The 15,181-nt window shown below is 30.8% G+C and overlaps 2 protein-coding genes across 3 annotated transcripts; one reads left to right on the plus strand and one right to left on the minus strand.

The window, feature by feature from the left end:
• Window positions 1–2,403: 2,403 nt before the first annotated feature.
• LOC130891893 (uncharacterized) lies at window positions 2,404–11,969 on the minus strand. Its single transcript, XM_057796966.1, has 5 exons — window positions 11,758–11,969; window positions 11,206–11,333; window positions 9,608–11,150; window positions 5,649–6,986; window positions 2,404–3,005 (listed from the first exon to the last, which is right to left on the minus strand). The coding sequence occupies exons 2-5, from the start codon at window positions 11,324–11,326 to the stop codon at window positions 2,930–2,932; spliced, it is 3,078 nt and encodes a 1,025-aa protein (XP_057652949.1). The 5' UTR covers window positions 11,327–11,333; window positions 11,758–11,969; the 3' UTR covers window positions 2,404–2,929.
• A 493-nt stretch (window positions 11,970–12,462) lies between these two features.
• On the plus strand, window positions 12,463–14,437 carry LOC130891895 (inorganic pyrophosphatase). 2 transcript variants are annotated; one of them, XM_057796968.1, is made up of 8 exons: window positions 12,463–12,692; window positions 13,011–13,126; window positions 13,188–13,458; window positions 13,517–13,734; window positions 13,787–13,845; window positions 13,909–14,018; window positions 14,198–14,251; window positions 14,316–14,437. In XM_057796968.1, exons 1-7 carry the CDS (start codon window positions 12,539–12,541, stop codon window positions 14,242–14,244), a joined length of 975 nt encoding a protein of 324 aa, XP_057652951.1. In that variant the 5' UTR covers window positions 12,463–12,538; the 3' UTR covers window positions 14,245–14,251; window positions 14,316–14,437. The 2 variants fall into 2 exon arrangements, with proteins under 2 accessions (XP_057652951.1, XP_057652952.1); XM_057796969.1 differs by lacking the exon at window positions 14,198–14,251 and having other exon boundaries at window positions 12,486–12,692.
• Window positions 14,438–15,181: the final 744 nt, after the last annotated feature.

Genomic DNA, 15,181 nt, shown 5'->3' on the forward strand with positions numbered 1-15,181 from the left:
AACGTTTGGCAACATCGCAATTTCTATATTTTCCCATATGAACATTTCTCCATTGTTACAGATAAAATTACGTTCGGCAACAGCGCAAATACGCGTAATTCTTCAATTTCCCCAAATCTAGTGAAGAACTACGTTTGGCAACAACGCATTTTAGTAATTTTTCGTTGGGAAATTGAATTCGTATAGTAATTCTTCCATTTTCCTAGTTTTTAAAACAAAAAAAAAACGTTTGGCAACATCGCAATTTCTATATCTTCCCATATGAACATTTCTCCATTGTTAAAGATAAAATTACGTTCGGCAACAGCGCAACTACGCGCAATTCTCCAATTTCTCTAAATCTAGTGAAGAACTACGTACGGCAACAACGCATTTTAGTAATTTTTCGTTGGGAAATTGAATTCGTATCGTTATTCTTCCATTTTCCTTGTTTTTTAAAGAAAAAAAACGTTTGGCAACATCGCAAGTTCGATATCTTCCCATATAAACATTTCTCCATTGTTACAGATAAAATTACGTTCGGCAACAGCGCAAATACGCGTAATTCTTCAATTTCCCCAAATCTAGTGAAGAACTACGTTTGGCAACAACGCATTTTAGTAATTTTTCGTTGGGAAATTGAATTCGTATAGTAATTCTTCCATTTTCCTAGTTTTTAAAACAAAAAAAAAACGTTTGGCAACATCGCAATTTCTATATCTTCCCATATGAACATTTCTCCATTGTTAAAGATAAAATTACGTTCGGCAACAGCGCAACTACGCGCAATTCTCCAATTTCTCTAAATCTAGTGAAGAACTACGTACGGCAACAACGCATTTTAGTAATTTTTCGTTGGGAAATTGAATTCGTATCGTTATTCTTCCATTTTCCTTGTTTTTTAAAGAAAAAAAAACGTTTGGCAACATCGCAAGTTCGATATCTTCCCATATAAACATTTCTCCATTGTTACAGATAAAATTACGTTCGGCAACAGCGCAAATACGCGCAATTCTTCAATTTCCCTAAATCTAGGGAAGAGCTACGTACGGCAATAACGCATTTTAGTAGTTTTGCGTTGCGAAATTGAATTCGTATCGTTATTCTTCCATTTTCCTTGTTTTTTAAAGAAAAAAAAAACGTTTGGCAACATCGCAATTTCTATATCTTCCCATATGAACATTTCTCCATTGTTAAAGATAAAATTACGTTCGGCAACAGCGCAACTACGCGCAATTCTCCAATTTCTCTAAATCTAGTGAAGAACTACGTACGGCAACAACGCATTTTAGTAATTTTTCGTTGGGAAATTGAATTCGTATCGTTATTCTTCCATTTTCCTTGTTTTTTAAAGAAAAAAAACGTTTGGCAACATCGCAATTTCGATATCTTCCCATATAAACATTTCTCCATTGTTACAGATAAAATTACGTTCGGCAACAGCGCAAATACGCGCAATTCTTCAATTTCCCTAAATCTAGGGAAGAGCTACGTACGGCAATAACGCATTTTAGTAGTTTTGCGTTAATTTTCCAATTTCCTAATTTTTGGAGAAAAACGTTCGGCAACATCGCAACCTGTGTATACTTCTACTAGTTTTTTTTTGCGCAAAACAACGTCTGACAACACTGTGAATGTTATGACAATTTATTTCGATAATTTCCAACATTTTCCGAGTTTCGGGGAAACCAACATTCGAAAAGTTCCTACAGTTATTCAATTTGGTGGAAAACTACGTTCGGCAACGTCGCAATTTTCGTATTCTTTTTTAAATTCCTTACATTTCCTCGGTTTCGTGGAAAATAACGTTAGACAACACCGCAAAGTCCGTATAGTTACGTTATTTGTACATTTCCTCAGTTTTGGGGAAAGCAACGTCGCAATATCTGTTTTAATTATGGAATAAACAGTGATTAACAACACCTCAACTTCAAGTTAAGAATTTCTTTAATTTGGGGAAAACAAAGTTTGGCAACACAGCAAACTCCGTATGTTGGTGTTGTGATGATTTATTTCGACAATTTCCAAGTTTTGGGGAAAACTACGTTCGACAACGTCGCAATCTTCGTATGCTTTTTGAAATTCCTTACATTTCCTCGGTTTCGTGGAAAATGACGTTTGGCAACGCAGCAATATGTTATACTTAAAAAGGTTTGTCAACGTTGATGGACGCGAAAAAAAAATACCAATTTCCAAATATTTGTGTTCTTAAGTGAAAAAAAAATAGTGTTGATTAAAATGGTCGTCCAAATTGACTATAAATGAATCCTAGTGACCTATACGACTAGTAGCACGTGAAAAACCAAAAAAAAGATGAAAGGAAAATATTTGCAAACAGGTAAACCAAAAAGAAAATATTTTCATAAGGGTAATCAATTTTTTTTCGAACATTATGAATTTATTTTTGTACATAAACAAATTGAATAGTAATAACAAATATTTATTTACGTAAAAATAGTCTTAATAATAATTATAAACATAAAAACAATGTGGGTGTCATAAAACTATTTTTTTTACACAATTTTTAATTACATTTTATACATAATTAAAAAACAATTGAACATTCCAAAAATAAAAATATCCCTCGATCAAATAAGTAAAAAAAAACTTTCGATATTCCAGGGGTGGATTTACACAATTTTCCATCGAAGGATTTTCTTTTCGCTAATTCCGTTTCCCCTTATTTTAATTATTAAAATTATTTAATTCGCTTACAAATCCTACTTATAATTAAACGTCGTTTATTTCCCATTTACCCCTCGTAACTTTATGAAACCATAAAGGTTGGAAGGCACTAAATCGGCCAAAGGGAAAAGTACGGTCCTGGTATGGATTGAAACAAAATTTGGTTTTTGTATAAAAAATTGAAAATAATGAAGATTTAATAAAAAATTCTTAATTAACTATAGAAATTTTTGTACTTGTCATTTGTCAATTGTACGATATACCATCAGGCTAATTCACTAGTGACTAATGACGACTTTTCTATTTTTACTTTCAACAAACCTGGATTTAATTGTACAAATCTGGAAGAGAAAAAAAAAAAAGAAATATATAGTAACAAACGTAAGTATTTTCTAATATACAATGTGAACCATTTAAATTGATAACGAGATATTAAACAAGATTTTTTTTATGAAAAAATTGATATTTTCATCGATATTAATCGAAATAAAGCAGCGGCGTAGTCATTTTTATGTTAATGAAACACCAATTGATATAAATATATAGTGTGAAACATTTAACTTTGTATTAAACAAGAATTTTCGTGATTTGTAATTTTTTTTTGTAAACAATTCGTATTTCAACGAATATTAATCGAAATAAAACAGTGGCGTAGTAATTTTCTTGTTGATGCAACACTAACCCATATAAATATATAGTGTGAGCCATTTAAATTGATATCAAAAACGTATTAAACAAAAATTTTCGTACTTTTTGAATTGTCTTTCAAAAAATTTCATATTTCACCGAATATTAATCGAAATAATACAGTGATGTAGTCAGTTGATGCAATACTAATACATATAAATATACAGTGTGAACCATTTAAATTGGTATCAAAAACGTATTAAACAAAAAATTTCGAACTTTTTGAATTTTCTTTCAAAAAAATTCATATTTCATTAAATATTAATCGAAATAAAGCAGCGGCGTAGTCATTTTTATATTTATGCAACACCAATCGATGGAAATATATAGTGTGAACCATTTAAATTGGTATCAAAAACGTATTAAACAAAAAATTTCGAACTTTTTGAATTTTCTTTCAAAAAAATTCATATTTCATTAAATATTAATCGAAATAAAGCAGCGGCGTAGTCATTTTTATATTTATGCAACACCAATCGATGGAAATATATAGTGTGAACCATTTAAATTGGTATCAAAAACGTATTAAACAAAAAATTTCGAACTTTTTGAATTTTCTTTCAAAAAAATTCATATTTCATTAAATATTAATCGAAATAAAGCAGCGGCGTAGTCATTTTTATATTTATGCAACACCAATCGATGGAAATATATAGTGTGAACCATTTAAATTGGTATCAAAAACGTATTAAACAAAAAATTTCGAACTTTTTGAATTTTCTTTCAAAAAAATTCATATTTCATTAAATATTAATCGAAATAAAGCAGCGGCGTAGTCATTTTTATATTTATGCAACACCAATCGATGGAAATATATAGTGTGAACCATTTAAATTGGTATCAAAAACGTATTAAACAAAAAATTTCGAACTTTTTGAATTTTCTTTCAAAAAAATTCATATTTCATTAAATATTAATCGAAATAAAGCAGCGGCGTAGTCATTTTTATATTTATGCAACACCAATCGATGGAAATATATAGTGTGAACCATTTAAATTGGTATCAAAAACGTATTAAACAAAAAATTTCGAACTTTTTGAATTTTCTTTCAAAAAAATTCATATTTCATTAAATATTAATCGAAATAAAGCAGCGGCGTAGTCATTTTTATATTTATGCAACACCAATCGATGGAAATATATAGTGTGAACCATTTAAATTGATATCAAAAATATATTAAACAAAAATATTCGTACTTTTTGAATTATCTTTCAAAAAATTTCATATTTCAATGAATATTAATCGAAATAATACAGTGATGTAGTCAGTTTATGCAACACTAACTCATATAAATATACAGTGTGAACCATTTAATTTCGTATCAAAAAGGTATTGAACAAAAATTTTCGTACTTTTTGAATTTTCTTTCAAAAAAATTCTTATTTCATTAAATATTAATCGAAATAATACAGTGACGTAACCATTTTCATGTTTACAAATATTTCAATATACTGAGCGAACCATTTAATTTTTATTAAGCCAAAAATATGCAGAAATTTTCAAATTTCGATACGTTGAATCGCTATTCAAATGAATTTTGTTATGAATAAATCAGTGTCGTAGTAATTATTTATTAATCATACGAAAATCCAACCGATAATTAATAGAAGAAAGTATACGAGGTGAGCTATATAAGTCGGTATAAAAAAATATAAATAAAATATTTCGTAATCTTTTAATTTATATCATTGGCGTAACTATTTTTTTTATTTATGCAAAACCTAAAAGACATTTAATAAATGAGAGTATACAGGGTGATCATCAGCGGCCTAGTACCTTCCTCTCAGAATCCCTTCAGACACTTCAGATGCAGTTTTGAGAGGGCTGGGGAGGTTTTTGCTACTTCGAGTCCGTTACCGAAACTCCCTTCCTTCCAGAGTACCCTCTGGGGTACCAATTGCACTATAATTGTGCCAAATTTCAGAACAATTGGCCAAAACCAATTAACTTCCTCTCAGAGTCCCCTCAGACACTTCAGATGTAGTTTTGAGAAGGCTGGGGAGGTTTTTGTTGCTTCGAGTCTTTTACCGAAACTCCCTTCCTTCCAGAGTACCCTCTGGGGTACTATTTGAACTATCTTTTTGCCAAATTTCAGAAAAAAATGGGCTTTAGACACTTCAGACGTAGTTTTGAGAAGGTTGGGGAGGTTTCGGAGTTTCGAGCTTTTAATCAGCATGCTTCGAACAACCATTGTGTCAAAATTTCAAACAACAAACAATTTCGATCAGAATCGAGGGAGGTATTTGGTGAAACGATGAAACCAAAAAAAAAAAAAATAATAAAAAAGGAAACTTACTTGACTTTTCTCTTAGTCAATCTCGTTATAACGGCCGGTTTAATTTTCGGCATTCCGTTATCGCTCCTCTTCCCTCTACCGGTAATAATTTGCAGATATTCGGTTTTTTTATTGGAGGTGCTCGTCCTCAACAAATTTATATTTCTATCCAAAAACATATCCAGCGCCGGAATGGCCTCTTTCACGTACAAAAAATGCAAATCCAACGTATTGAAATCCTGTAAACGTTTCGAATGTTCGTCGAGGAACGCCGCCGCCGCCATACTATTGGCCCGATCGTAATAAATAGTTTGGAGACTAGCTAGACCCGAATAGAATTGGGCGACTTCCGTCATGCCTTTTTGATAATATTTTTGAGCTTTTTGATATAAATCCGTTCGTTTTTTCAAATATTTATTAGCTTCTTCTCGATAAGCTTCGGCTTGTAGTTGTTCGTCGTTTAACGTTTCGTTAGAATGTTTCTTTTGCTCTTCTTTCATTTCGTTCAGGACGTCGTCTTCGATGGGCGGTTCTTTAACGATATCGGTAGAGCCTTTGACATTCGCCGGTCCCGTCGACGCTATAAGCGTTTCGACGGTATCTACGTATTTGTTATCGTGAGCGTGCAATACTTCGAGTAGAACGTCCGTCGGTACGGTAGGAAATGATTTTATTAATTTTTGTTTCGTTAATTTATCGGCTAATGTATCCGGATCGAAATTCTTCCATTTTTCTATTTCGGTTTGATAAATTTTTTGAGCTCTCTTTTGATCGTCCATTATTTCTTTGAGGTTAGGCACCGGCGGCGGTTTATAAGCGTCTAATTCTTCTTGTTCTTTAGCTTGTAATTTCCTTGCGAATTCTTCGTCTTCTTTTACCAAAGTTTCCAATATATTTTGTTGGTTTTCCATTTGTTGATAGACGCTTTCTATGTAAAAAGTATAAAGTTGTTTGGCCAATGTGACGGGCATTTGAACTACCGGCAATAATCCTTTGGGATATTTTATATTCGGATCCGCGAATCTTGATTCTAATTGGGAAACGAAAGTTTCTCCAAGATTCAATTCTATGGTTTCTTCTGGCGTAGATGTTTCTGACGGGGTGTCTATGTCGTCGAATTCCGAATCCGAATCGATGGTTATTACGTCATCGACTTTAATCACACAAATATCACTTTCGGGGCTAACATTTTCCAAGTTATTTACCCCGCTAGTGGACGGTTGACGAGTCTCGTTAGATTTATTATTTTTTAGCGTGTATTGTTTGATTCTGCGCAAATGTTGCGAATAATGTTCTCCCCCAATGTCGAATTTACTTTCCAGCATCTTCTTTATTTCGATTTTTTCTTCTTGAGATGTACTAATGGACAACACAAACTTATTTAAGGATTTCAAACATTATTATAATCGAAAAAATTGCGCAAACTTATTTTATTTGCGCAAAATTATGGAACTAACAAATTAACTCTATATCAGTCCAGTAGCTCGCGTAAAAATTTGTAGAGGCTTTGAAATTTTTGCGCAAATCAGTATTTTATTGAGTTTAATCTTACATTACCCAATAATCCTTATCTCCTGCGCACACCTATTAAAAATTGCGCGGGGATTCTTGAGATGTACTAAAGGACAACACAAACTTATTTAAGGATTTCAAACATTATTATAATCGAAAAAATTGCGCAAACTTATGGAACTAACAAATTAACTCTATATCAGTCGAATAGCTCGCGTAAAAATTTGTCGAGGCTTTGAAATTTTTGCGCAAATCAGTATTTTATTGAGTTTAATCTTACATTACCCAATAATCCTTATCTCCTGCGCACACCTATTAAAAATTGCGCGGGGATTCTTGAGATGTACTAAAGGACAACACAAACTTATTTAAGGATTTCAAACATTATTATAATCGAAAAAATTGCGCAAACTTATGGAACTAACAAATTAACTCTATATTAGTCGAATAGCTCGCGTAAAAATTTGTCGTCTTTGAAAATTTTGCGCAAATCAGTATTTTATAGAGTTTAATCTTACATTGCGCAATAATCTATATCTCCTGCGCATACCTATTAGAAATTGCGCGGGGATTCTTGAGATGTACTAAAGGACAACACAAACTTATTTAAGGATTTCAAACATTATTATAATCGAAAAAATTGCGCAAGCTTATTTTATTTGCGCAAAATTATGGAACTGACAAATTGACTCTATATTAGTCGAATAGCTCGCGTAAAAATTGGTAGAGGCTTTGAAATTTTTGCGCAAATCAGTATTTTATTGAGTTTAATCTTACATTGCGCAATAATCCTTATCTCCTGCGCACACCTATGAGAAATTGCGCGGGGATTCTTGAGATGTACTAATGGACAACATAAACTTACTTAAGGATTTCAAACATTATTATAATCGAAAAAATTGCGCAAAATTATGGAACTAACAAATTAACTCTATACCAGTCGAATAGCTCGCGTAAAAATTTTTCGAGGTTTTGAAATTTTCGCACAAATCAGTATTTGACTGAGTTTAATCTTACATTGCGCAATAATCCTTATCTCCTGCGCACACCTATTAGAAATTGGGCGGGGATTCTTGAGATGTACTAAATGACAACACAAACTTATTTAAGGATTTCAAACATTATTATAATCGAAAAAATTGCGCAAACTTATTTGCGCAAAATGATGGAACTAACATATTAACTCTATATCAGTCGAATAGCTCGCGTAAAAATTTGTCGAGGTTTTGAAATTTTTGCGCAAATCAGTATTTGATTGAGTTTAATCTTACTTTTCGCAATAATCCTTATCTCTTGCGCACACCTATTAAAAATTGCGCGGGTATTTAATATTTAAATCTTAAAATTTAATTCAGCTAAATATAGATTCGAATTTCAGCGCAAAATATATACAAAACGCGTTAAGAAATTTCTGTTGAACCTTATTACTTCTAAATAATCGTAATTTGCGCAGAGAATCTTGAATGCAATATATACTAATTTGCGCAAAATTTTTGAAACATGCGCTATAACTGGTAGCATATAAGATTCAGTTTTGTTTAAAATATTTCGAAGAAGGATAACTGTGAAAATAATTCGCAGTTTTGCGCAATTACAAGCTAATTTGCGCAAAAGTAGAGAAGATGAAAATAATGGATCCGAAAAATATGAAATTTTGTACAGAATATTTAACTTGCTTAATGCGGGAGGTTTAATTTCCGAGAACCATTGAATCCAACATAATTTTGCGCAATTATAAGCTGGTTTGTGAGATGTGTAAATTGCGCAAATAAACGAAAAAATGAAGTGAGTTTAAAAAAAATTATCTAATATCTAATATATCAATATTAATTAACCAATGCGCTAAATGTATGAAATTTTGCGCTGAATATATGAAATTTGATACAATATAATTGACTTTCACAATGCCCAGGGTCTAATTCGTAGAAACCATTCAATTAAAGGTAATTACTAGCTGGTTTTGCGCAGTTTGATTTACGCAAATATTTTGTTACAAATCCAATATATTATATATTTGATTAGATTAATTAACGGCCGCGCTGAATATAGAATATATAAAGTTTTGCGCATAATATTTTATTGAAACCAACTCAATTATGCGCTATTGTAAACCGATTTACGCCAATCAAATCGCGCCAATTCAAAAAATAATCTGATATTTCAAATATGAAAATTTTATCTTAACTAGTGCGCAAAATATACGAAACTTTTCGTAAAAAATACGAAGCTCTTACGCAAAATATACGAAAACAATTATGCGCAATTATAAACCAATTTGCGCTAATTAAATCGCACAAACGAGAATGAAAAAATGAAATGAGTTTGAAAAAATGCGCAAAATATACGAAACTTTGCGCAAAACAGGAACCAAAACAACTTTGCGCAATTTCAAAATTTAATATTTGCGCAAAAATGACTGACAGCAATTCCTCTTCAATTGCGCAAAAGTAAAATAAATAAAAACTTACTCGGAGTTGCAGATTTTTCTCGACCTTTTCCTAACGACACTTTCGGATTTCGCCGAGGAACTTTCCGCCATTTCGACATCTTTATCGTTATCATCGTCTGCAATTTCGTCTTCTTCCCGAATGAGAGAACTAACCTCATCTTTGGCTTCCAACAAAAACTCAATGGTCCATTCCAAATCGCCCTTACATTTATTATACCAATACCTCAAATGATTTTTCGGTACGGAAGGAAACAAATTCTCCAATTCCGCCAAATGTAAAGCGCAATCCTCGTAAATATCATCGGTCATACAACTTTTATCCAAAGTTATTTTCAAAGAAACCATCGGTGGCTTATTATCATCGTTATTGAAATAATTTATATCTCGATTGATAGTTTCGATAATTCTCACGTTACCGTAAACACCCGGTAGAACGTTATCGTTTCTGATTAAACGGAAATATTCATCTTCAGTACCAATTCCAATTTCGCTAATTTCCTTCGGAGAATTTTCCTTCGATTTTGGTATCTGCAATAAAGCGGCGTTAGAAATGAAAACATCTTGTAAAGGAGTCACTATATCCCAAGATTTTAACGACGTCTCGTTAACCCCCCATCGGGAGTACAAATCATCTTTATTTTCAATTACTTTTTCTTCTTCTTTATCATCATCGTCGTCGCTTATCAAAAAAATATCGTTTTTATTAATTCCGTTGCATTTATTATGGATTTCTTCGTGTTTATCTTCTTCGATATCGTCGAAATTCATTAGATTTATCGTGTCTATTGGTTCCGGTGATTTTTCTACTTTATTTGTAACTGTGACGTTAAGAGGTGGGTACAATCTCATCTGCGGCGGTTTTTGTAAACTATAATATAGATTATAAGCCGTTAGAAGTTTTTTAGCGGTAATGTTTTTCTCGTAACGATCTAAATAATCTTTTATTTTACTTCTAGGTACACCGTGTGTGTTTCTTTTAGCTAGTTCTTTATCATTGAAACACCAATGAGTATCTGGTTCTAATATTTCCAGTATGTAACCGAAATCTATTGCCATTGATGCGTACGCTTTCAATTCCCACATCTGCGTGTTTGTATTGTCGATTATGACAGGACTAAAGCCTCTTCTAGTAGCTTGAAACGCTCTATTTTGATTCCAATTGTGAGCATCTTCGATTTTTCTTACATTATATTCGTAAATACCGCGAGGATTTTGACAAAAATAATCATCGGCGCTTAAAATGTGTAAATGATAATTGGAGTCGTAGCCCACAGTGTTTTCTAATATTTTTTTAGCTAAAGTAGTTTTTCCAGAACCGGGTAAACCTCTAAGGATAATCATAACTTTGTAACCTTTGTTGATAGTTCCAACACAACGTTCGAAATCTAATAATTTTTTAGATTTATCCGAAGGAAATGTAGTACAACTCGATGAATTAACCAAAGGTGTAAAAGTACTTCCACTTGCTAGAGCTACGGAGGAATAACTCTTGCATTTCGATCCGTCTAACAAACCTCCTTGATTAGTAGTCATTTCTATTAACTTGTTTGACGATTCCATAACTAAAGCAAAATGTTATTTTATACTGATATAAAAATATTTTGATTTAGAACTAACCGTTGTAATTACAAGCTACTGCTACCTTTCTTATAACATCCAGATCTAAGGTATTTCCAAATAATTCGCTCAATTGATTCACACAATCCTCAAAAGATTTTTGATATCCCAATAAATCCATTTCTGAACTAAATTAAATATTAAGAAAAACAAACTTTTTATTTCCAAGCGATTTATGTGATCTGATATAACAAAATATAAAAGTGAATCATCAATTTAAAAGATAATAATTGGACAAAAATAAATACAAAGAATGATTAGAATACTTTATCTTATCGGTTGTTGAACAATATAATTGTTTAATTATTTTATCTCGAATTTATCAATACAGAGAGTTGGAAAATACAGAAAGTATTATCAATGTCATTAATTCATTCATTATAGTTTTTAAAATATAAAATATAATAATTTCAATTATTTTCAATAAAATACAACGATGATTCAATATGTATTCTCTACGTTTAAATACTTTTTAACGTGTTTTAATATAAGTTTTCCTATATATCTGCGTATTATTTAAATAAATATGGAATAAATTAAATAGTAATTTACCTGGTTCTTAAGATGTTAAATGATATCAACTCTTCGATTCCTTATTGTAGGAAATTAATTTCACCACCGATTATAAATTTAGTTAAACTGTAGATATTTTTTTAAAAATAACGAAAAAGAAACTTAAAAGAAAACAAACACAATAACATACCATAAAATGTCAGGATAAATTGTTACATTTTGTAAAAGAGTCGATATGGTTTATATAAATCGATTAATATATATATCGATTTATTTAAGGCATTTTCTCGACAACTATATACATTAAATTATATTAAATTAAAAAAAAAATCATTTTGATATTCAAGAAATAATTATCGACACGAATAAGGAAATAGAATTAGATATAAGATAGAATAAATCACCAAAAACCAATATCGCACAATTTGACGTCACGTTAGAATCAAAATGTGAAGTATAATATATACTGTATATATGTTATAGAGTTTTATTTTGATGCCAAAAATAATATTTGATGCAAAGATATATCTATATATGTTACTTACCAGTTAACTTTCACATTCTAAGGCATATAATTTCCTACCTATTCCGCGAAATAAGAGGCTATTTAAAATATGATATGATATGAATAAAACAATCTGATTCCAATGTAATGTCAGTCAGTGTATGTGTATCATAGATAAGCTTGAAAATATTTATTCAATAAATTAATAAATACTTTCATCATATCTAAAAAATGCCTAATCGTAATCGAATTATCACTCGAAATATTTTTACGAATTTTATAAATTGTGGTATTTCCGCTATGTAAGTTGACGTAATGTTTGAAAAAATAATATTTTTGGGGTTAGGCTTAAGTAAAAAGAGCTGTCATATTCCTAACTTGCTTAGTTGCAAATTTATATCAAGAAGAATGAGTTATTCTATTGTAGAACGAGGATCTCCATTTTCAGCTGATTACAGAGTTTACTTGGGTAAGTAAGTGAAATTTAGTATATTTCAACACAAAACGATTTTCAAAAACGTGTTATTTTTGGTGAAAGTGCCGGTAATTCTTATTATATTATCAATTGATTCCAATATTATGTGTGATTTTCGGTATTAATAAATATGATACCTATTGTGAATTGATTATTTTAATAATTGATAGGATCCATATTTTTTTTTCGATGGTCTTAATTATGGTTTATACATTTGAACTATTGCATCATTATGATAAGATTAATTTTCATAACTTAATATATATATTTCGGTTAAAAAATATTACTTATTATTCGTTATACGATATATAGAGGATCAAAATGGACCGATCTCCCCTCTTCATGACATTCCACTTGTGGTTGATGCTAATAAAAAGGTTTTCAATATGCTGGTAGAAATACCAAGATGGACTAATGCTAAAATGGAAGTAAGTAAATGTAAACTGTAACTGAATTAGTACATTACAATCAGAAATGTTCGTTTTAAAGATTACAATGAAAGAAATTTTGAATCCAATCAAACAAGACATTAAAAAAGGCAAACCACGTTTCGTTTCGAATTGTTTCCCCCATCACGGCTACATTTGGAACTATGGCGCCCTTCCGCAAACGTGGGAAAACCCCGAACACCTCGACGACGGCACTGGATGTAAAGGTGATAATGATCCCATTGATGTCATTGAAATCGGTTATAGGGTAGCGAAACGCGGAGAAGTTCTAAACGTTAAAATATTAGGAACTATCGCTTTAATCGACGAAGGTAATTGATTATTTTCCCTTTTAAATCGTCGTTTTAATAAATTTTTTTCATAAAATAGGCGAAACTGATTGGAAACTCATCGCTATCGACGTCAACGATCCGTTATCCGAATATATCAACGACATTCCCGACGTAGAAAAACATTTTCCAGGTTTATTGAAAGCTTCGGTCGAATGGTTCAAAATTTACAAGATCCCAGATGGAAAACCGGAAAATCAATTCGCTTTTAATGGAGAAGCTAAACCTGCAGCTTTCGCCCATAAAATCATCGATGAGGTAAAATTTGATCCAATTAATATTAAATCGGTAATTTTTCATTTTTTTACAGGTGCACAAATTCTGGAAAAGCTTGGTATCAAAAGAAGTTGACGCCAAAGGAATATCATGGTAAATAATTGATTTTTTTTGTTTTATGCGATTTTTTTTACTATTTATTTTATTTGTTATTAGCGTAAATACAACTTTAGATGGAAATTCTTTCAATATTAGTTATAATGAAGCTAAAGAAGTGATCGAGAAAACTCCCGAATACGGACCAGCACAATCCGTCGATCCAATAGGTTAGTAATAATTGTTTCCCCATTTTTTGATCATATTTAATCGATTTTTTCTTATAATTCGTTAAAAAATTAGGTTATATCCTATACAGTGTGTCCAAAAAGTCACGTTAATGTTTAAGTTTAATTTTTTCATTTTTTTTTCTTGCTTATTCTTGATACCTATTTTCATTTTTTTGTAGTTGATAAAATTTTCTTTGTATCGCCGTCATGCCAATGCAAGCTTTAACATTTAGGTTTGTTGGAATTGAACAAAGACGAGAGATATGTCGAGATCAATGATTTTTTTGTTTGTTTCAGTCGACAAATGGCACTACGTCCATTTAAAGTGAAAAAAATGGGAATTTCTTCATACTAAATGGAAGCGATAAGATATTTTTATGATTTTTCCTATGTTTTATTAATAAATAATAAGAATAAAACCGATTTTTTTTATTTTAACCCCAACTTGTACTTCGAATCTACAATAAGTACATACATAATTAATTCTGAATACAACTAGAACCGAAATTTTCCCTAAACTTTCAAATTATTCAATTTAAATATGGCCGCCATCTGTTAATTGTACTTCTAATGAATAAATTCTGAATAATGATGAACACTGTATACAAATTAACATTTTTATTCATATAATAGTTCCCCCTGTATACTAATTGCTACGTTTTAATCTAAAATACGAATTATATATGAGACAACCTGTATATATTGGAAACTGTGATAAGCTCTCAAACACAAAATTTTCATCTAATACGTACTAATTTGATTGATCATGAATATTGATCAACCCTGTATTTGATTAGAACTAAAATTTTCACTATACTTTCGAATTATTTATTTCAAATATGTAATACAAAAAAAGTTGAAAGTACGAATTATATGTATATGAGACAATCTGTATATAATGCAAACATACAAGGGTAATGTGAAATGTTTAATAATCAGTTAAAGTACTCTTAAAAAATTGTTCAAAATATATGCTATCGTGGCGCCATCACGTTTCATATATTCTCTCTACCCTCCATGGTATATTGCTACAAAAGAAAATTATTTTCCCAATTATTTAATTAAGGTTTTTCTCTGTTAGATTAATGCAGAATTATGACGTTTATTTAATTAGATTAAAAATTTCGAATAAATCATATCTATTATAAAGGTGACATCTTTTA

Source organism: Diorhabda carinulata, chromosome 3 (assembly GCF_026250575.1).
Source record: "Diorhabda carinulata isolate Delta chromosome 3, icDioCari1.1, whole genome shotgun sequence".
In the NCBI taxonomy this organism is placed as follows: Eukaryota; Metazoa; Arthropoda; class Insecta; order Coleoptera; family Chrysomelidae; genus Diorhabda; species Diorhabda carinulata.